The 24,220-nt window shown below is 31.7% G+C and overlaps 1 protein-coding gene across 6 annotated transcripts in view; it reads left to right on the plus strand.

Moving 5' to 3' along the window:
* Positions 1–23,045, plus strand: part of RICTOR (RPTOR independent companion of MTOR complex 2) — a 100,555-nt gene extending 77,510 nt beyond the window's left edge. For 2 of the 6 annotated variants that reach the window (XM_039842613.1, XM_039842617.1), the window contains 17 exons: positions 53–217; positions 381–457; positions 899–977; positions 2,015–2,124; positions 2,583–2,670; positions 3,881–3,973; positions 4,317–4,423; positions 4,952–5,181; positions 7,142–8,150; positions 8,453–8,524; positions 11,422–11,599; positions 12,350–12,434; positions 13,257–13,490; positions 16,530–16,685; positions 17,025–17,148; positions 18,364–18,502; positions 18,608–23,045. In XM_039842613.1, the coding sequence (XP_039698547.1) occupies positions 53–217; positions 381–457; positions 899–977; positions 2,015–2,124; positions 2,583–2,670; positions 3,881–3,973; positions 4,317–4,423; positions 4,952–5,181; positions 7,142–8,150; positions 8,453–8,524; positions 11,422–11,599; positions 12,350–12,434; positions 13,257–13,490; positions 16,530–16,685; positions 17,025–17,148; positions 18,364–18,502; positions 18,608–18,682 (3,021 nt within the window). In that variant the 3' untranslated portion in view covers positions 18,683–23,045. Of the gene's footprint in view, positions 1–52; positions 218–380; positions 458–898; positions 978–2,014; positions 2,125–2,582; positions 2,671–3,880; positions 3,974–4,316; positions 4,424–4,951; positions 5,182–7,141; positions 8,151–8,452; positions 8,525–11,421; positions 11,600–12,349; positions 12,435–13,256; positions 13,491–13,883; positions 15,013–16,529; positions 16,686–17,024; positions 17,149–18,363; positions 18,503–18,607 lie in introns of those variants that run through there. The other 4 variants (XM_039842616.1, XM_039842618.1, XM_039842614.1 and 1 more) reach the window with 4 other exon arrangements.
* The last annotated feature ends 1,175 nt before the right edge of the window (positions 23,046–24,220 follow it).

Below are 24,220 nucleotides of genomic sequence, written 5' to 3' on the forward strand. Positions count from 1 at the left end.
TCTGGCGCAGTTTGTGTTTTCCTTTTTTTAACATTCTCATTTATCTCTGTAGGCCTGCAGGCTGTATGCAACAAAACATTTAAGAGTATTATTGAGAGCTAATGTTGAATTCTTCAATAATTGGGGAATTGAATTACTAGTGACCCAACTACATGATAAAAACAAAACAATTTCTTCCGAAGCTCTTGATATCCTTGATGAAGCATGTGAAGACAAGGTGAAGATTCATTATTTTATAATAAAATACTTAGACATCAATTTTTATTAAAATATTCAGTTTTAATAGAAAGTTATATGAAATTGTATAAATATAGGTGTTTTGGAGTAGAGAATTTACTATCTATACAATTGTTAATTTGCCTAATAATTATTTATTTTAGGCCAATCTTCATGCTCTTATTCAAATGAAGCCAGCTTTATCCCACCTTGGGGACAAAGGTTTGCTTCTCCTTCTGAGGTAAATTTTAAGTAAATTTTTCTTGTAGTTATGTTTTCCTTTGTGTTCCCTCTGGCAGTGTATGTTACAACTGGATTTAAATATGAAAAGAAAGATGTGAAGAGTTTAGCTGTTAGCTTCTGAAAGAGACCTATTTTAGAATCTCAGATATCCCTTTAATATTAAAACTCTGTCTTTTCATTGTTTTTGTTAATGTTTCTTCTACATTTCCTATGCATTTGATGACATTTTCTTTACTGTGATCAGATTCATGTATTTTTGCAAAGATTGTGAAAATGTATTAGTAATAGAAGTTATAATTAATAGTTGATCTTTTAGTTTTAGGAAGGAGCTATTTTTAAAGTTTTTTAGCTCCTTAAATATTTTTTGTTTGAGATATTTTAGTCCTTAAACATTTTTTGTCAGACTCAATGTTAAACTCTTGCTTGTTTTAATTTACAGATTTCTATCCATTCCAAAAGGGTTTTCCTATTTGAACGAAAGGGGTTATGTAGCAAAACAGTTGGAAAAGTGGCACAAGGTAACTTTCTATTGAATAAGGTTCAATTTATGTGTTTTTATCTTGGAAAATAGATTCATAAATTTGGAAGATTTTATTTTATCATCAATATTTTGAAACTAAAGAGTTTGAATATTTAAATATATGAAGTTAAGTCTAAATTCTGTATAATTATTTGTATTTGCATTTATCTTTTTTTAAACTACAGTTATAGAAAACTTCATTTTGTGTACATTGAAATTTAGATCATCTCATTCTCTTTAATTTCTGCATAGTACATTACTATATGAATGTACCTTAATTTTTACAACCACTTTCATATTGATGGGTATTTAGATTGTTGCTGACTTTTTAGTTTTGTAAACAGTGTTTGATGCATATTCTTGCATATTTATCTTTGCATACTTTTGCAAGTATGTCTTTTGGCTAAATTTGTAAAAATATAATTGAATCAAAAAATCTTATGAATTTAAATTTTTGATAAATACTGCCAAATTGCTTTCCAAAGAGGTTCTACCAATTCCTTCTAAAAACTTTGAAGTGAAGATCTTTTGCAATAAAGATGGCAGTGTGATTGACTCTCAGTTTAAAGAATTTAAAAATTTCCCAAGTTTTAGTTGGAAACATTTTTTACTTTTGACCTGATTTAAATCAGTGGGAAAAGATACTACTTTTTACCAAAAGGTACTAAAATGATATAACTCAGTTAATTTCCTTTTTAAAATTCCTAGTGAATATCTTCAGGGTTTAATATTAAGAAGCTAGTTTTTTTTTGATGGAGAGATTCAGATGAGCTGAACAACAAAATTATTAACTTACATCGACCCAAAAATATTAATTGAAAATGGGGAAAAAAGATGAAGCAGAAATATTTTGGGTATGATAGAACATTATCATTCATAATATCATGTTCTACCTTTTTCAAAAATTTATTAAATTACATAAACAGATGTTCATTTTTCTCATATTTATTCTCTAAGATTTGCTAGGTACCTAACATAGTATAAATTTAGTGAATTTATGATACTACATATAATTAAAACAATATTGTTCTCTAGGAATATAATTCAAAATATGTTGACTTGATTGAGGAACAACTTAACGAAGCACTTACTACTTATCGGAAGCCAATTGATGGTGATAACTATGTTCGTCGAAGTAACCAAAGGTATCCAGTTAATGGAATAACTTATTGCTGGTCCTCAATTATAAAATTTAAAACCAGTTTGCAATGTAATTAATTCCCAACATTTTCTGAGTACTAAGATATTCTATTTCTTACACTGACATAGGAAAAATCTTCTTAAAGAACAGCATTTATTGCTCAGACACTTCAATGGCATTCATAGCATAATGAAAGTACCCTTACTGATTTAGCATTCAGGTACTCTCCATGCTCTTACCTTAGTCTCTTTTTAGTCTCAGCTCTCCTACCATTACTCTGAGACCAGATAAACTATTATTTTTCTAGAAAAGTCTTCATGCCTTTCTACCTCAGTATTTTCATTTATGCTGGGAGACTATATCTAGTAATTCTGTTTATTTAGTACTTTATTACTAGTCATTGTTTTAATTAGCATATTTAAAATGAGCCAATAGGTGTATCAATCATCTTTATTATACTAGATTACAGCGTCCTCATGTCTACCTGCCTGTACACCTTTATGGACAACTGGTACACCACAAAACAGGCTGTCATTTGTTGGAAGTACAGGTAAAAATATAATTTGCTTATTTTAAATAGCTACAATAATAGAAAATAGTCTTAGGATCATTAGGATCTTTGCAGAAACATCACAAAAGCCTTAAGGTCAGTGGCATAATTACTTCTAAAGCTGTCCATGTTATAATTGACTTAGCCAGTCTGTGTTTGTAATACTTAGACTAGCTTGATATTACTAGCTTGAGTGCATTTTCCTGAAGTACGTGTCACCTTTTGCAAAGCTAATTTGTTACATAGGTTCGGTAACCCACTGAAAGTCTGAGTTCTCTTTATAGTTTGTTGGGGAAGTTCATGTCCTTAGTAAAAACACACTGAAAAACTGAGTTTTTCATTCCTCTTGTTGGGAAGTTGAACCAAACCTGATACAGATTCAGTTACCTTTGGTCAGCAGCAAATTACAAGTTGTTTGTTAGTTCCTCACTATTCTTGCATACTTCATGGACTGTTTAAGCAAACAGTTTTTTGAGGATAGTATGCACACCAAGTTTATGGCTGTGAACGTCTTGCAACTAGATGTTTTCAGTAAATATAACCTTTTTCTCATGTTAGAAATAGAGAAGTATTTGTGTGTATGTCCGAACAATTGTAATCCAATAATTTTAGTTCCTTTTTGTATCAGTGTTCATCTCAGGAACAAAAATTTTGCATAAATATAGTGTATAGTTTCATGTATTTCTGTAGTATGTCCATAAAGACTTGGGACACATATTTTATATTAATTTTTTAAAACTTCACTAAAAATTTAAATGATTTGTACAGTGTGTCATTACCTATATTGTATGATAAAATCTTGGCATTAGTTTACTATTTTCTATTTAAAAGAAATAATGGTAATTGTGACTAACATTTTTGTAATACTAGGTACCAAGTACATTGTTAAGCACTTTATATGTAATAATTCATTAAATCAAACTTTATGAGGCAGATACTGTTATTATCCTTATTTTTGAAATTAGGAAATCAAGACATGGGGAGATTAAGTAACATGCTTAAGGCCTCATAGCTAATAAGTACTAACCTTAGAGTATGAACTCAGAGCTCATGCACTAATGCTGCTTCTTAAGAAATTTTACATAAAATTATTTTAGAATTTTAAATATGCAAAATTTACAAAGTGCAAACCTTAAATAGCCTTAAGATATAATGAGAAAATACATTAAAAACAATTATTACTCATATGATTTTCTTTTCCTTTCTCCAGAATATTATTACAGAACTCTGTCACAACGTTCGTACACCAGATTTGGATAAATGGGAAGAAATCAAAAAACTGAAGGCATCTCTTTGGGCTTTGGTTTGTAATAAACACTTGTATAAGATCTTAATGTTTAGATTTTTCTAATTTCCCATTAATATTAAATAAAAATATTATTTGGAACTTGTTCTTAGGTTTATATTCTAATACTAAGATTGTTCCCGCACATTTAAATATTATTTTTAAGCTGGAAAATAAATGATTAAGCTATTAATTTTCTTGCTAAGGGAAATGGAACATTAATTCCTAAGGTTTCTTATTTGAGTTTTTTTCACATTTTTTCCCTCTTTCATAAATGGGGTTAAAATTTTTGTTTTCTGGCTAGCTTTCCAAATCTCCTGAAAGAGTTCTTTTGTAATATAAGTGATTTCTTTTCTTTCAGGGAAATATTGGCTCATCAAATTGGGGTCTCAATTTGCTACAGGAAGAAAATGTGATTCCAGATATACTAAAACTTGCAAAACAATGTGAAGTTCTTTCCATCAGAGGGTATGTCATTTAACTCAGAAATATTTCTACCGTACATATATTGTTTTTCACAAATGGTGTGAAGAAAAAGTATTTGAGGATTCAGAGTAGTCTGGTAGAACTAGTCACCGAAAGTCCTAGTGATAGAAGATTTTTAAATGCACTAAATTAAATATATTTAATTTGTCTTGTTTAATATTATCATTGTTTTTATCATTATAATATTGAAGTTTGTCTTGCAAGTAAATAGTGAAAGTGTAGTGTGTCCAACAGCCCTGATATTCCATATTTATCCTAGAAAAGCTAATAATATGTTTTTTCCTAAGATTGCATTATGTTATAAATTATTTCTTTATAATTAATATTTTTATTAGGAAGATTTTCATTTTATTGCTTGTAATTTACTCAACTCATTTTAATATATTTTCAGTTTTTAATAGTTTTTTGAAAAAATTAAAATGTACGTATAGCTGACTCATATTTTGTGGTTGTTTTGAGAAATCTCAGTGTGAAATAATAAACTGTCATTACTACATCTTTTATATACAGGACCTGTGTATATGTGCTTGGGCTCATAGCAAAAACCAAACAAGGCTGTGATATTCTGAAATGTCACAGCTGGGATGCTGTAAGGCATAGTCGCAAACATCTGTGGCCAGTGGTTCCGGATGATGTAGAACAGCTCTGTAATGAACTTTCATCTATCCCAAGCACCTTAAGTTTGAATTCAGAGTCAACCAGCTCTAGACATAATAGTGAAAGTGAGTCTGCACCATCAAGTAAGTATCATCACAGGTTTTATATAAAGTTAGCCAAAATTAACATTTATATTTGTAATCTGAAAATTTAAATGTATTACTTTCCCAGTTTACTTTTTTCAAAGACAATTTGGCAATGATAGCCTATGTTAGAGAATGCATATCTTTTCACAACAGAATATATAGCTTCCAATCTACATTGTTCTCTCTCCTTGCTTTCTAAATAGCTTTGGAAAATAACTACTTCAGAGTTAAATAATAAGCCATGTGCCAGAAGAATCATTCCCTTTGTTTGTCATAACATCTAATAAATAAATGTTTATTTGCCTACATCCTTCATTTACGTAGTTTTTTATTTTTCAGATACAGAGAGTGTTGAACCAGAATGTGTTTGTTAAGAGATATTCACATGTTCATTTTTAAGAGAAGAGCTAAATTTTAAAATTATATAATGAAACTGTTTAAAGTATCAAAAATTAATTAAATAAAAAACAATTTGTGATTTTCAGCCCTGCACTAGTAAGTGTGTAAAATTTGAGATATGGTTCTTTTTAATAAGATAGTGCAACATTTATCAAACCATATTTCACCAGATCTAAGATGCCATGAATTCTAAGATGCACTGGTATTTTATGTACCACTAAAAAAGAAGGAAAAATACTGCCTATTAAATTAGGACGTATCACTGATTGCAAGATGCATCCGGATTTTAGAGATATTAAGTGTGAAAAATATTTATCTTAAAATTGACAGAATACAATTGGAAGTAATGCATTTTGCAGATTTATTTAGGATTTCATTTTGCCTCCTTTCAAAATATATTTGAAGTAGTTTATAGTTATTCAACAGAAAAGTTAAAAAATAGAAATAGTATTAAATCTCATGTATGTCATTAGATACCTGGATTGTCTTTTATTAGAGTTAGGCACTAAATTTAGATGAGTTAGTACCTAAGACCAAATGAGAAATAAACATAATTGGTTTAAACATGAATTTAAAATGTTATGAGTTGGTTCTTTGTAAGTATATTTTAAGATCAGGAATTTATTTATTATAAGATTAATTTCTCCTGCCTATTGTGATTCGAAGGATAAACCACCAGGAATTGTAGCAACTAAGTGAACATTTATGGTTGAGTCTTTTTTTTTTTTTAACTTTATCCTGAATTTTGGAGGTTTGGAAACCCACTGGAATAATGAAATTTCATATAAGCTGATCCATGATTCTGTAGTTTTTTTTTTTTTTATTTTTTTGTTTTTTTGGTTTTTTGTTTTGGAAATAGCAGAACCACCTCATAATGAGATAATTTTTAATTTTATTCAAAATTCCAAATTCTGGATCTCAAAGCTCCCCCCGCCCCCACACACAATATTTTTTATTGGTGAAATTCAAAATAATTGAGTACAGTTTTTTTGTAATACAGATTCAATAGAATGAAATTCTTTTTTGGGGTGGGAGACGGGGAACATCATATTAATTTCCTAAGAGGGCTGCCACAAAGAAGTACCACAGATTGAATGGCTTAAAACAGAAGTTAATTCTCTCACAGTCTGGAGGCTAGAAGTCCAAAATCAAGGTGTCATCGAGGCCTCAACCCTCTGAAATTCTGGGTAGAATCCTTCCTTGCCTCATCTTACTTTGTTGTGATAGCTAGCAATCATTGGTGTTCTTAGCTTGCAGCTGCATTTCTCCAGTACCTTTTATCACATAGTATTCTCCTTGTGTGTCTCTCTTCACATAGTCTTCTCATCTCTTATAAAGACCCCAGTCATATTGGGTTAAGGGCCCACTCTTCTCCATTATGACCTCGTCTTAACTAATTACATCTGCAGAAGGCCTGCAGTTTAACCCTTTATGGCTCAGCAGTTTAACCCTTTATTTTTGAAAATTTTTATCCCATATGACAAACAAAAATTTCTTGAACTGTTTCACTAATAGTTACTATGATTCCGTTAATCATTTTTAAATTCTTTGATCATAGGTATGTTCATTATGGAGGATGACCGGTTTGGCAGCAGCTCTACTAGTACCTTTTTCCTTGACATCAATGAAGATGCAGAGCCAGCATTTTATGATCGACCTGGACCCATAAAGGATAAAAATTCATTCCCTTTCTTTGGTTCTAGTAAACTTGTGAAGAATCGTATCTTAAATTCACTTACCTTGCCTAATAAAAAACATCGTAGTAGCAGTGATCCAAAAGGAGGGAAACTGTCATCTGAAAATAAGACAAGCAACAGGCGGATCAGAACGCTTACGGAACCTAGTGTTGACTTTAATCATAGTGATGATTTTACACCCATATCCACAGTACGGAAAACATTACAATTAGAAACTTCATTTGTTGGGAATAGGCACATCGAAGACACTGGTAGTACTCCAAGTATTGGAGAGAATGAATTAAAATTCACCAAGAGTCTCGGTACAGAGAATCACAGAGAAAACACAAGCCGAGAGAGATTAGTCGTAGAAAGTTCAACGAGTTCACATATGAAGATACGTAGCCAGAGTTTTAATACAGACACTACAACAAGCGGCATAAGTTCAATGAGCTCAAGTCCTTCACGAGAGACAGTAGGTGTAGATGCTACAACTGTGGACACAGACTGTGGAAGTATGAGTACTGTGGTAAGTACCAAAACTGTTAAAACAAGCCACTATTTGACACCACAGTCTAACCATCTTTCTCTCTCCAAGTCAAACTCAGTGTCCCTGGTGCCTCCAGGTTCTTCTCACACAATTCCTAGAAGAGCACAGTCCCTTAAAGCACCCTCTATTGCTACAATTAAAAGTCTAGCAGATTGTAACTTTAGTTACACAAGTTCTAGAGATGCCTTTGGCTACGCTACACTGAAAAGATTACAGCAACAAAGAATGCATCCGTCCTTATCTCATTCTGAAGCTTTAGCATCTCCAGCAAAAGATGTGCTGTTTACCGATACCATCACCATGAAGGCCAACAGCTTTGAGTCCAGGTTAACACCAAGCAGGTGAGCAAATATTTAAATATTTATTCATATATTTAAAAATGAACAATAATGGTTGCATTTTGACAGACATAAGTGTAAAGCATCAGCCAGGTTTTACATCAACACTAGCCTCAGAACTGACCTTTTATAATTGTTTACTATGGTAGGCTGAAAGCTCCTAGTTACCCGATATGATTTGAAATGGATTCTTGCAGCCGCGAGGGGGGAAAAGACACTCCTTTAGGCCCTGAAAGTAAACCTATATGCTTTGCAAGGACAAACAAGTCACGAGCTTTTTTTTATTTATTTCTCGCTTCTGCAAGGATCGATTTTAAAAAGAAGCATGTCGGGGGAATCAGGAGCTTAAGACCTACAATAACAAACAACCTTTTCAGGTAGGTCAATTTAAGGCTCCAAAAGTTGACCTTTTTTTTTATCTTTACGATAACTGGAAATTTCAGCAAAATTCTTTTTAGTTTAAGTAGTTATTATTAAGTAGGAATTTAATGAACATTAAATGAATTACTTGGCCCTCGGGATTCAGCAATACTAGTTTGTCTGACTCAAGAACATTTAGGGGATTTCTGTCATGTCTAAAGATTATAGCAAGCTGGTCAAAGTAAACAATTTAGGTAAGCAATGTTAAATTTGTTGTAAAAATTTCAGTACCTACCTCATTCTTAGGCCAAATACTTCTAAAAAGTTTTTCAGTTTTAGATTATTTATTTAAATTTATTTAGTATTTGTCAAGTACTGAGAATAGTGTCTAACATATTAAGTATTCAATAAAAATTTCCTATTATCATAATTGATAATCATGTCTTTAATCCATTTGGCTCTTATATAACCAAAATTTTAATCATATTAAGAAGTTATTAGGCAGATTTGTTTCAATAATGCTAACATATTTAGTAGAAGGGGCAGCAGGTAACCAATTATATCCCCCTTGGTAGAATTTCATAAAATATGCAGTAATGTCTCATCTATCTAGGACTCACAGGCTTTGGCAGAACAAAGACAGGCAAACCTCTCACCAGCTCACCAGTATAAACTTATGTAGTAAAGTTCATGAATTTTATTCAATGAATTTACTTCTGACCCACATTCAGAGTTTATTAGGATTTATTCTAACAGCTTGGATATTAGGTTTTCAGGCCTATAAAAGCAACAGTTAGAAGCTGCTACTGGTAGGCACACCATAACAGGAAAGGACAGTTGATAAAATTGGTAGCAAAGGAGGAAACTTTTATACTACAACAAAGTATTTGAAAACTCAAGGGCTACAGCAGCCTGCTAGGGGCACTAAATAACAGCACATTGAAATAAGCATCTTACAGCTCAGTACACTAGCCAAAGTGCTGTTAACTCTGAACCATCCAGTTAGGTTTTTTATGTCTCATTGCAGTAGGCATTTCTTCTCAAATCTTACCCATGTAAAGCACAGATAAAAAGTTATAGTGCTTAAATATTCATAAGAATAAACCAGAAAGACAGTTACTCCAAATCACTTATTCCTTATCTAGTCTAGGTTCTTAGGATCTTATTTCCTATATTCTGTGTTAGAACAGGAGAAAGAGATTTGGAAATTTTATTCCTAGAGTAAAATGCCAAGTCATTGGCATTGTAAAGAATGATTTTGATTTCTTGGAAGGAAAAAAAAAAAAAAACAAGAAGCAGTCAAGAGAAGGAATAGCTTATACAAAGGGATGAAGGCATAACAAAACTTCACATTCATCAAATCTTCATTTATTCTTTAAATTTTATGTAGTACTCACTGTATACTAGGTTCCATGGAGGAAAAAATTGTGTCAGCATAGCCTTTCTATTCCTATTTCTATTCTTTGGTTAGTTCAGAGAAAATGAAAACTCTAAAATAATGGCTTGTAATTCAGGCTGAGAAGATTTTTTTTTTCCTTATAAAATTGAAAGAGTAGGCATACCGATAACCTGTGTTAAAATGTATAGCTTAAATCCAGCAATCCTGTATCTCACTGAGATGTTTCCTTGTGGCATAGTAGAAAAAACACCAAAGTGTAGGAATCCTTAATCCTTAGTTCTAATCCTGGCACCAAGTGAATGAACTCAAAGTTCTGTAAATTATACTGTAATGTCTCATCTGCTTGGAATTCAATAGCTTTGCAAACCTCAGCAATCTAGAACAAAGCCAGAAAAACCTTTAAGTTGCTCACTGTTATAAATCTATTTAGTCAAGTTCATGAATTTTGAAATATCTAGGCTTCAGTTGCCTCATCTAGTGGAGATTGGACCAGATCAGAAGTTTTAAGCTTTTTCAATGTTGCTTTTTAAGTAGAGAAATCCTTCTTTAATTTAAGAAATGTTTCTCTGGAAACCTAATCTGTAGAATAGATAAATTGGAGCTACTCTGGTTGAAATAGGGATTGGGAAGGTGAGTAATCCAATAATTCTTTCTGCCCACTCCAGCAGTCCTTGAGCTTTATGGAGTCAAGAGGTATAATAAACACAAATTAAAAACCATTGACCTATTTTATGAAATTTTTTGTAAATTTTAGTTATGAGTAGTTTTAAGGTGGACATTAGTAGAAATTAAAGTGGATTTTTTTTGGTGATAATCTTAACAGCCACTGTTTATGAAGCATTTATTTTGTGTGCTTTACAAAATAATTCTTTAATACCAGACTATATTGTTAATGTTTTAAATTACTCGGGTTTCCAAATAGCAATGTACATGTACTGTGGAACCTTGCCTGGTGCCTTGTATGTATAAAGCAGATACCTAGTAAATATTTGAGCATGTCTTCTAAATGAATAAGAATCTGTATAAGGAAGGTGTATCTTATGGAAATATCAGTGGACTATACTTGTTATGGAATCACTAGTAAGGAGTGCACTGAGGAAATGTTAGTGTTTCATATAAGGCTATCTCTTGTAATATTTGGAAATGATACAATTTTTGCTACTTTGTGTCTGTCTTCTGTGTCACATAAATCTTATGTTGATAAGCACTGAAGTATTTACCACACAAAGAATAAGTAATTCTTGTTTTTCATAAAAATTATATTAAATAGAGTTATTCCTGAGAGACCACAACAGTTGTTTTTGGTAACAGTTAGCATTACTGATGACCTTTCATATATCAGTGTATAATAGCTAAATATTTTCAAGTATTTATATATTCTCAGTAAACAAGATAGCACAATTTAGTACTTGACTACTTATCTTTTATGAAGATGTGAAAATAAATTATAATTTCTCTATACGATTAATATTACAAATCAAGAAACTAATGCAAGTGTTTTTTATGGTGTTATAGGTTCATGAAAGCTTTAAGTTATGCTTCATTAGATAAAGAAGATTTATTAAGTCCTATTAATCAAAATACCCTGCAGCGATCCTCCTCAGTGAGGTCCATGGTGTCCAGTGCGACATATGGCAGCTCAGATGACTATATTGGTCTTGCTCTTCCAGTAGACATCAATGATATATTCCAGGTATCGTAAATACTTTTGTTTTCTTATGAGTTGGTTTCCTGGTTTTTTTTTTTTTTGTATGCTATAAACTGCTTACTAGGAATTATAGAGTGAATTTGGAGAAGGTAATTTTTTAAAGAAAATTTTATGACAATTATTTCACCTTTCTCATCTTTCTCTTATTTAGTATCTTCAAGTCCCCAGAACATTATCCTTCTCTGCCCACACTAAATCAGCATCTTATTTGATTTATCAGTATATTCTCTATAGAAATTCAGTGAATTCTTAACCTTGCCTTTGAGTCACATTTGACTTATTCTTTGTTAATTTTTTAAATTGAAATATAATTAACATATTGTGTAAGTTTGAGGTATAAATATAGTCCTCTTTTTTTTTAAATTCTTGATCCTATTTATCCCATACAGGGCAGCCACATATTGTGTCTAATGGTATAAGATGTGACATACTCATAGATCTTTAGGTGATAAATAGTACTGAAGAACACACATTTGCTCAGAAGTCTAAAGACATTTGGATAAATTCTAAAATAATTACTTTAATATCCATTTAAGTCACCAAGAATAAATAAGGACTTGAAGAGTTACTTGTTATTTTGTCAAGTTTTGGTAATTTAACTTTCTTCAGTAAACTTCTTCAAAGGTTTATGTGCTAGAGTAATTCTATTTAAATTGCATTTTATTTGATTTTGCTAATATTCATAAAGTAGAGTTCTTTTATAGTAAGACTTACCATGATTAATATCTGTTTTAGGTAAAAGATATTCCCTATTTTCAGACTAAAAACATACCTCCACATGATGATAGAGGAGCAAGAGTTTTTGCCCATGATGCAGGAGGTAATGCATGGTTTTGTTTTCATGAGACTTCTCTTTATATAGAAAAGAAAAATTTTTTAAAAGAAAGTTAATTAAAAAGAAAGTTCTTTTCAGTAGGATGACACTATAAATTCAAGTATACTTCTAGGTTATCTTTAAAATTATACCAAAGTAATTGAGTCAATTTAAAATTAAACCACAATTTGTGTGTGTGTGTGTATGTGTGTGTGTGTACATTGAGAGTCTTAAAGTGTTTTACTAACTAAGTACCCAGCCTCTAAGAAGACAAAAACTACATCAGTTACTTCTGTTTTAAAAAAATAATATATGAAAAATTTGTAACATTAATCCACATAGGCTAAGAAATAGCCATTTCGGCAAAGGAGAGAGAGAAAAATGTACTTATATATTACATGGTCTCTCTTCGTTATGAACTGTAATACTTTAATGAATATGTGCATATCAGCCACAGGTTTAAAGCTTCATAATCTTGATTATTTTTCTTAAACAAGTACCTCATTAGACTCAGAATTATTACTTTTCACATCAGTATTAAGGATAATCGAAATGATGCCCTAATTGTATAATCTCAATTTTCTGTTTTGTATCTAAAACCTCATATTAAAGTAGTACAAACATAATGCTGACTTTAATTATTTTCTTAATTAAAGCAGTTTTTCTTTTTTCTTCCCAATTAAGGTTAGATTTGGAGTGATAAAAAGAATTGTGTTTTTTTTTTCTTGTTTCCCCTTCTTCAAAATTTCATGTAGTTTAAGGTGCCTTGAAAGAAGTGTCATTGATACTGTTTTTATCAGGTTATGTTTTATATTTACTCATGCACAGGTCTTCCATCTGGAACTGGAGGTCTTGTAAAAAACTCTTTTCACTTGCTACGACAGCAGATGAGTCTTACGGAAATAATGAACTCAATCCATTCAGATGCTTCTCTGTTTTTAGAAAGTACAGAAGACACTGGACTGCAGGAGCATACAGACGATAACTGCCTTTATTGTGTCTGTATCGAAATTCTGGGTTTCCAGCCCAGTAACCAACTAAGTGCAATATGTAGTCATTCAGGTGAGTGAGTAGTCCTTCTAGATGAATTCATCTGAATTTTAATCTACTCCAGTCACAAGTCATCTCCCAGCTCTATAGATCATCCCTCTTACTCTATTCTCAGTACCTCAACCTTAGTTCAGTCACTTAACATCTCCGTGTTGGAATGTTAGTGTTTCAGTCTCCAATTCTGGTCCTTTCCAATTCCTTTTCAGACTTTTGCCTGGAATTAATCTCTTGAGAGTTATTTACTTGCTTGCTATTCATGCCCAGCACACAGATTCTTTGTATAATTTGTCTAGTGTCTTTTTTTTTCACCATTCTTCTCTCTCACAGTTGACATACCATTACTGATTGACTTGAAGTTTTTAAACAAATTGTGTTCTTTTGATTATGCTGTTTTCATAATTCTAGGCATGAAAGATATGTTTTTCCTGTTGTTTCCTTGCTCCTCCTCCTCCTCACACACATGTAAGTTCACACATGAGCACACTGTCTATTTGGCAGATCCACCTGATCTTAAGTGTCGGGACTATTTTATCTGCAAAGTTTTCTCTAACTCTCTTGAGTTAGATGTTTACTGTCCTTCCTCGCTACTCTTCTTTGCCTTTTGTACATAAATCTCTTTTGGTAATTATTGCTTGGTTATTTTTTTCCTTCCACTCAATAAGTTCTGTCAGGTTATGGTCTGTTATGTCTTTTCTTTTTCATAGTTCTAATACCTAGCCGCATACTGCTTTGTATAGTAGGCACTCAGTATGATCTTATTGTGCTCTAAAGGAAAATCTTGCTGACTTTCTTCTATATTTGCTGCTGCCCAAGAGAATTGGTTATCAGGAAGTTATTAGAGAGATAGAACCCCTCACAGAAGTTCTTAATTTTTTCATAAATAATTGTTTCAACGTTTCCCATAAGCAACATTGAGACTTACCATTTTCTGATAGAAAAATTTAGCTTATAATTTTTCTGAATTAACCCATATGGATTTATATATTTTTTTTGTTTAGAGCTTTTTATTCTTTCCCCCATGCTTCATGTCTCCATTTTTAATTAAAATATAAGCTAAGCTAGAATATTATTAAAAATAGAGGAAATGATGAAAGCAAATAACCACAGTCAAGCAAAAATTGATTATATGGATAAAATGACTTAGATTATGGAAATAATCTTGACATGAAATGTCTTGAGTAAAACCATATGTCTAAGGTTCATTATATTAAATACTTCTTAAGAGAAAATGGAATATAAAGGTCTTTAAAGGTAAATTTCATTATCTGAATATGCATGGTTTTGCCTTCAACAGAGTTATAAACTCAATTATTTTCCATGAATAAGAAAAAGTAGGCCTACTAGCTATGTTTCTTCTCCTATTTCCAAAGGATTTTAGTTCTCCTTGTCCTTCCGATTTATAAATAGTACACTTATTTTGCCCACATGTTCTCTGAAGTTTCCATTTAACTCATGTAATTATTTCATTTAAAAATTTTATTCATATGATTTAGCATGTTTCACACACACACACACACACACACACACACACACACACACACACACACACACACACAAAAATAACACACCATATGTAGGACATGCCTTCTCTTACCATTATACTTAAGATGCTGTTTCTCATTGCCAAATGGGATAATTACTATATTGGAACTTGGCTTAGCTAGAGAAATTATTATTTTTTTAAACAAGAATGAATTAAACCTTTAGAAATGTGATGCAATTCTAACAGTTTAGAAATGTTAGGAGTAAAGACTGGTTAAATAAATTAGTTTATACCTTTTTAGAAGCATATCAGTTGAAGTATAACTTTCTTACTGTTATGTTGGAACATTTTTTCATTATACTCCCTGGGTAGCTCATCAGCTGAGTCTAAAATATTTTGGCAATGGTTTTATTTTTAAATCAACATATAATTTGAGTAGCATGTTTTACTTTTGAGTGCCTTACAGACATATGATTTCCTTAATAATCAAAATTTTAAAATTATGCTAAATTTATACATCTTCTTTTCCAAGGAACCACAAAGCAATTTATGCTTAGTATTATGTAAATAGTAATCTTAGGAGGTGCCTAGAGGTGAAATGAGGTGGTGATATTTCTTTTCTGTGGGAAACAGCATAGGGAGAGGTTGTATGTGTTGACATTAGTCAAGTTTCGTGGACTTTTAAAAATATGCCTTTTTTTTCCTTGCTATAGTGGAAAGAGTACTGGACTAGTACTGAGAGGTCTTACCTTCCAGCTGAGTGTGTCTCCTCTCTCTGAATCTCTTTACTTTCATGAGATGAAAGCTTTAACTAATTTCCAGTATTTCTCATAATACTAAGCCTGTATGATTTTCTGATTGCCTAGTGTTACTTCCTAAAAGAATAACCAAAGACTTCTGATTTCCATTTGTTCTAATTACTTAAAGTGCTCAGGAAATTTTTAAATAAAAAAAAAAAATTGATATCATTTTCGTAACACTAAGATGTTGAGTTCAAAATTCCATCTTAGTATGTAGTAAATTTAATTCTAGTGAATAAACTGATAAGTCAGGGAAGTATGATTCTTATATTGGTAATTATCAAATGGTGGATAAAGCAAGTCATAAAATAATATATACATATATATGTATGTGTGTGTATATATATCATCCCACTTTTTACCCAAAGAGCAAAAAAAAATTTTTTTTAATTGCAAAAGATCTGAAATTATATATCAGACGTTTAACCATATCTTCCTATGGAGAGTGGTGTTTAGTTTGGGGGTTGGAGGGAAGGGACGGATAAAGTGCCTTCATTTTTTATTCTATATACATCTTTATTTGAATTTTCAAATAATCACATATTAATATATTTGTAATTTATGAAAATGAAATTTTATTATAAATGTCTTTAGAATTTAACAAATTTTTCTATCTGAGTAGTCCAAATTTACTTTCAACATCTTCATGGAAAATAATTGTTGAAAACTTGAAAGAAATTATAAGGAATCCTCTCTATAGTATGTAGTATAAACATAGGAATTAAGCCATTGTGATACTTTAATTGAAATAATTAATTTTGCCTTCAGACCTTCAAGACATTCCATATTCTGATTGGTGTGAACAGACTATCCATAATCCCTTAGAAGTGGTTCCCTCTAAGTTTTCAGGGATTTCTGGATGCAGTGATGGCGTGTCTCAAGAAGGCTCAGCCAGCAGCACCAAAAGCACAGAATTGCTACTAGGTAAGTTTTCAGATTCAAATCCAAGCATTGCTAATAAAACTCAGTTTTTGTTTTTGTTGTTATTGTTCATAAATAATGTTAATTAAAGTTGTCTCAAAACTCTGACAAATCAGTTTTAGTGAGGCATATTCAGCCAACTGTTGCACCTATATCAGACTCTGATATGTACCCTCTTAGTTATCTGCTTTCGTTAGAAAGAATTTTGTTCCCAAAATGATCAGCAAATCATGTGCAATTTATCTCAGACTCAGATTTTTAGGTAAAGTTTAACAATAAATTCCATGAGGTATAATCATTTTCTATTGTGATATAGATAAAATATTTTAATCTTCTTTTCAGGTGTTAAAACAATTCCAGATGATACACCAATGTGCCGTATACTCCTTCGCAAAGAAGTTCTAAGATTAGTCATTAATTTGAGTAGTTCAGTTTCAACTAAATGTCATGAAACTGGGCTTTTAACGTAAGTTAATACTAAACATGAATATTCTTTGTTTTTTCTGTTTTTTATGGTGAAAATGGTACTTGTAATAAGTTAGACTAATTAGTTTATATTAGCATGGCATATCTCTGTGAGGCTAGATTTTCTTCATGAACTTCAACCAAAGTAATATATGGTAACAGGTTAAATGCATAAGCAAGTATGTAAATCCAGCTATCTTCTATTAAGCCAGACTTTAAAGAGATCTGTGAAAATGTAAAACAATACCGCTCTTCCTTCTTTTTCGGTTTTGGAAAATATAGTTATTTTTCATTAAAATATATGTATTTATGTTAACATGTAATGGGTTTATCTTTTGAATGAATTGATATTTTGAGATTTTTCTCTATTTTAATTTCTAATATGGTAATTATCAATGGCTATAATCCACAAAAATATTGGGGTCAATAATTTATAAGAAAGGAATCTTAAGACCAAAAAGTCTGAGAAAAGCTCGCCTACATAAAACAAATGATATTTTCTTGTTTTTATTTTTCCCTGTTTTTTCTTTATCTTAGTAAAAGTCTCAGAATTTTTATTGTTTTTCTAAATCACAGCAACAGAAAAGAAAATTCAGGCCGAATATTTTAGCATTTTTGGTTTGTAATATTTAAAGCATTGGTCCTCACAAGAAATGCACGTCAGGGTTTTTTGCAGGGCTTAGAAACAAACAAGCAAGCAAACAAACAGTGATGCAGATGCCAGGGCCCCACTTCAGACCTTCTGACCAGAAGCTCTAGCACTAGGGCGTCCTTAAACTGTATATTACCCCACTCACCCCACAGCTGATTCTGAGATGCTGTCCTAGGTAAAAGCCACTGTTTGAAGGTTGAAAGATAGAAAGAGGTAGCTCAGTCAAGGATGTCAATAACTTTAGTCTAATTTTAAAAACATATTTCCATTTGAAAACTTAATTTTGAAAATATTTTAGTCATTCTAGACTGATAAATTTAGCAATTTCTCATGTTAGTGGAAAAGAACATTTCTACCTTCTCAGGAAGCATTTGGATTTTGATTATTTTAAAAAATAACAAAATGTATGAGGTAGGAATATTTAATATTTTATATTCTTACCACAAATATGCCATTTAATCAATATCTGGAGAAAAAAATATTTAAAAAGTGATACTTTGGAGGAAAAGTAGTCAAGTCATTATTACAGTTTTTATCACACCATGGTCTTGTCTTTCATTTTAGAATTAAAGAGAAGTATCCTCAAACATTTGACGACATATGCCTTTACTCTGAGGTTTCCCATTTGCTGTCACACTGCACATTTAGACTTCCATGTCGGAGGTTCATACAAGAGTTATTTCAAGATGTACAGTTTTTACAAGTAAGTAGGATTTGTACTTCTGACATTTATCTTTCAAGAATACTGTGTTTGAATTAAATTGAAAGAGAGATTATATCTGTTTAAAATATACCACTTCTTTCCTAGATGCATGAAGAAGCAGAGGCTGTGTTGGCAACACCACCAAAGCAGCCTATAGTTGATACATCAGCTGAATCCTGACCTCATATTTATGATGTATATAGAGGGATACTATATATATTCATATTTATGGAGTTCATAAATGCCTCAGAAAATGCTGACTGACTGGGCAGCAATGACAGGATTATCCTGTACACTGTTCCAGCAATGATTGGTACATGACCAGTTGAAACTGCAGACTTCCCTAACCAAAACAACTTCCTTTGTCCCCCACTGAGCCCTTTTGAGGATTCATTGTTCATTACCACAGTTTTAAGAGTTTTAGTTACTAGCGTGTGCAAGAGCCAAGCACTGAATACCTACATAGGTTTTCTATTTTTTCATTTTAAGTGTGTAGTAACAGTGAACAATAACAGGATATGCAGAAGCACCCTACACACAGTTATTTCTGAATTCTTTTTTTAGGGTAAATAAAAAGATGCCTTGTTTGCTAACTAATTCATGGAAACCAGGAATCAGTGTCTCTGAGGCTGCATCCTGTTACTACAATGGGGTGTGCTATAACTGCTGGTAGGAGAGGGGGAACTTTGGCCCTTCCATATTTTCCTTAATGTTTGTAACACTACTTCAAGAGGTTTGTAACCTCAAAGCAGAAGAAGAGCCTCAGCAATCCAGGATTTATAAGTTATTTTGTTACTAGACTTGCTTAAAGTTTTTTATTTGTTTCCCTTCTCTCAGTTTTGTTGCAATGTGTTATTATAGGCTATTTGAACCTGTTAAGGTTTTTCACTACAGTTCCTGATTAAAATCAGAAAATCATTTTATAATTCAGATATTTCCCATTTATAGAATGCATATATTTTTAGTGGATTTCTGTTTTCATCAACTTCCCATATCACCATTTTAAACAGGAACTTGAACAAGCACTATTAATTTAGACCTAAAGCAAAAGAAAGCATTAAATAATACTTTGCATCTCTAGAGGAAAAGATGTTTGCCTATGATTTACTACACATTCCATGGGAAAAGAAGAGCCATAATTCCTTTTAATGGCACTGTTATGATGATTAAAAATTGTAGTGAAAAGCCTTAAGTACCAAATTTTAAAGCAGCAGTAATTTAATTTTTATATCAGTGTTCATGTTTTGCACAAACTAAATGCAGTGATAGGTGAGTTTATGAGTACAGTTATTGCCTTTATCACACTTGTGAAGTTGTTAAGTTGATGAGGGCAAAGTTTTGTTTAGTCGTATGTTTAATTTGTGTATGTCTAAAGATATTTGGAAATCTTTACAGGAATTAAACATATATGCAAATTTGTATATAAAAATAGCATGGCCATCATCATTAGAATGCTTGTAAATGAAAGGATTATCTTTTTGAGGTCTATATATAAATAGAAAAAAAATCCAGCTGGACTGATTAGGACCCTTTTTTAATTCCATTTGTGTATACCATTTTTACAGTTATACATCAGCTTTGACACAGTCATAGTACATTGATTAATATTTTCCTGTATTACAAATCCTTTTTATAATGGGCTTGTTCTCTGAGATCTCTGTAAAGAACCCTGTGAACTAGAAAATGTAACTCACAGAGATTTTTTTTTTTTTTTTAACTTACTGGCACTGAAAGTTCCAGCTGGGATGAAGCATTTCATCTCACTTCACAACACCTCTGACTGCACTTCAGTGAATTGTTCTTATGTGCACTGTGTAGCAACTTACGTTATAACAAAGCAGATAAGGGCTGTAAGCTGCTGCTTATGTTAAAAAAGTGGTTCTTCAGATTTTCTCTCATAAAATTCAGTTGAAGATAAAACAAACACTTCTTTTTACACTTTAACTTATCACTGAACCCAAGTGTTTATTTAAATGTCAACAGTACTTTTAAGAACGTTACCTGTCACCTTGGTCTTTGGTCTTGGATGATTAAACTGCCTTCCAGAGAACCAAATGTCAGAGATACTAGACCAAATAGTGGTTAAAAACTCCAAAGGAGGTAATATAGTAATCTTATTCACAATGGGATTAACATATTTTAGACATTCATTTTAAACACTACCTCAGTTAATATAAAGTATAAAATCTGTGGTTTAATCCCTCAGAAGTTAACAGTAATTCTTTCTGGTCACACACACGCAACTATCCCCATCCCTGGACCCCACCTCACTCATCCATCCTAAAATGAAGTCTTCGTTACTGTTAGCCTGAACAGTTTTTTTGACTGTTACTTTGAAAGACTTGTGTGTATACATCATGATATTTGCCTATAGCACTTAGTTTGGGGAGACACTCAGAGCTTTGTGGTTATCAGTACTTTAAGAAAAAAATGTACTTAAATGTATAGTGCTATTTGGTTTATCCATGTTTCACTGACAGGTCTAATATGTTTTCTTTGAGTACTCGTTTATATAAAAGTAGACTTTAATGATGAAAAACGCTCACATGGAGTGCCAAGTGATTAACTTAGGTGTTTAAAAATAATAAATTATAGCAGAAGAGATTAGGAATGGTGTCAGTGGTAATAGAAATCATTGAGAAAAGTGTCTATAAATAATATTATCTGACTATAAAACACCAAAATAATGTCAATAATGTAGTTTTTTGAGATTTTAGAATTAATCTTAGTCCATATAAATTTATACTATTGCTAATTATTGATAATTTGGAGGAATTTGAGCAGTTGTGCTGGTTATAAACTGTGAATTTCTAATTGTAAAGTGAATCGTTATTTCTAATTGAAAAATTTTTTTCAAGAACAGATTTCAGCTTCACATACTAAGTAAATACTGATAAATAAGGAAATTAGAAATTAGTGTTTGTAATTAAATATGGTCTAAAATTTCTTATAGTTTTATTTCCTGTTTATGCTTAGGTAGATTGGAGAGGGGAAAGTCTCTTCTCCCTAATTAAATTTTTTTCTAATAAAGATTGGTAGCATAAGGACATTCTGTTAGACAATGACATTAAAAGAGGCTCTTTGGAGGTAGATATATAAATTATTACACTTGTTACTCTAACATCATGTGTAAAAGTCCTTTTGAAATGGTGGATAGTTTTCAGCTCTTTTATCCAGAGCTTGAAATAATTAAAGCTGAGTTTTTCAGGGCATATTACAATGGCAAAGTATTCAACAGTGAGGTGTCAATGCTTATTTAGATTTGTCTACTGATATTTATATAACTTTTTTTCATTCCATTCAGAGGATGCCTTTTATCCCCACATTAAAGCACAGATCATTAAGCAATAAAAACCAGTCAAATTATCATCCAAATTATTACTGCAATTATTTTTGCATGGTAAGAGTGAGGTGCTAATTTTGTGTGAGATGAGCTTTGTAAACTACCTTGGGAAAGATCCTTTGGAAGTAAAGTTTTTCCCCTTTGTCCTACACTTCTAGTTTTGTCTCATTCACAATCCATTCAAACATGGGAAAAAAAATAGAATTAATTGCCAGAGTTTTGTGAGAACTGATATTGGAATAAAAGAACATTGCAGATTTTCTAAAATGTAGGTTGGGAAAGGTCTCTTGTTTCCCATTCAAGAAATAAATTATTACCAGTTTACTTTCAAGAGTAATACTACAATAAGAGTTTTATTATAAAAGCATACCAGTAAAATTAATAGCAGTGCTTATCAAACGATATTGAAATCTAAGAATCTTTGTAAGAGTATTCTTTTTTTCTTTCAGTTCCAGGTGCCCAGGGTATTTTTCATTCATAGTAGGTTTATGAGATTCCCACAGAAAGTGGATTATCTACCCTTTGGAATATTTTTGTAAAGTAGGTGGATAGCTCTGCCACAGCATGCATAAATTGCACATTTTGTTTGACTTTCTTTATAAAATATTTAATTTGAAAAATATAATTTATGCCAAAATAAAGTATACCTTGTAATTTTGCCACTAAAAAGGTTGATTTAGCACAAAATGCAAAGTTTTGGGGCAGAAAGGGAGGGAGATAAAAATTTTCATAGATAATAGTTGAAAAATGTTCTATTACTGGCCTGTCAGAAACCCTAAAGCTGCATTGTAAAACAAATGGTGTAAATTAGTTTTGAAAAGTGGTAAGGGATTGTGAAAAGAATCTCAGATTAATGCTCCCTGACCACATGATTTTCTTCTTTTTTATTTAGTAATACGCTGCTACATATTTGGAGGTTCTGGTGTTTGTAGGTCACTGAACAGACATTGAAATATGATTTATATTGTATAACTGTAACATAGAAAGATAAAGTATTTATATATTTTCCGTAAGAATATTTCATTGAGTTGTGTATAATTTAAATAAGGTTTGTCCCCAAATGGTTTTGCTCACCTTGATTTTTTGTTGTTTTGTTTTTGTATAATGTGTACATTTTATGTCAAGGGCATTAAAAGCCTCCTGAATCATAATCTTATCAAAGGGATACATTCTTAATAAAATGTACTTAAAATTTTTAAACTTGTATTGTTTATTTGAAGTTTTAGAACAGTCAGTGTTGATTTGAATAATATACTACTGAGGCTGATATATGTGATATCCAGTAAAAGTGACTTTTAGTTACCACAGATATGAATCGAGTTCAGTAACATGCTAGTAGCTTGTTCCAAATGTGTTAAAATAACCATTCACACATTCTTAAACATTCTTCATAATCTAATCAAACACATAGCCTTTACAGTTTTTTTTTTTCCTACATCAAATCATAATCAGGGATTTGAAAAAACGAGTCGATCTTTAGAACAATTCTGAATTTTTTGAGGAATTAATATAAATGATGAGGGTGACCTACGGCCACCTAGTGGCAAAAGAAAATACCACAAAGGAAATTACCAAGCCTCGAAAATAAAATTCAGTGTCAAAGCTAGGTAGGGTCTGTTATAGTTTATTAAATGTGGTAAAATGTATGTCTTGCTTTTAGAAATAGATTTGTTTTGGATATTTTGGTCTTTAAGCACATTTCTGTATATCATTTTCCCATTGCTTTCCATTTATAAATGTATATTTTTCAACAAAAACAGTAGGCCCCCAAGTAAACTAAAAAGTAGTTAATCATCAGCTGATCTTTGAAATATGTGATAATATAGGTGAACTTCAGAAAGCTTGTTCTATTTTTAAGAACTCTTCAGTGAATAAAAATACTCAAAAATAAAGTACTTAGTCCATTCGGGCTGCTATAAAAAATACCACAGACTGGGTAGCTTTTAAGCATTAGACGTTCCTCATGGTTCTGTGGGCTGGAAGTCTGAGATCAGAGTACCAGCATGATCAAGTGAGGGCCGTCTTCCGAGTCCCAGACTTCTTGTGTCCGCACATGGAGGAAGGGACTAGGGAGTGTCCTGGGTCTCATAAGGGCATTAATCTGATTAAGGGCTCCAGCTTCATGACCTCCCAAATGTCCCACCTTCAAATACCATCATTTTTGTGGAGCAGGATTTTCACACAAATTTGGGAGTAATCATTCAGACCAGAGCAACTACTTTTTTATTGATTTTTAAAAAAAGACAAGGTGCACTAAAATTTTGTTTCTTTAAGGCTTATCATAGAATACTGAGACACTATATTTGCTTAGTCCTTTAAGTTGAATATACTTACTGTGTTATATGTATCATTTTAACTGCTAATTCTGAAGGATT

Source organism: Pteropus medius, unplaced genomic scaffold (assembly GCF_902729225.1).
Source record: "Pteropus medius unplaced genomic scaffold, Ma_sr-lr_union100, whole genome shotgun sequence".
NCBI lineage: Eukaryota > Metazoa > Chordata > Mammalia > Chiroptera > Pteropodidae > Pteropus > Pteropus medius.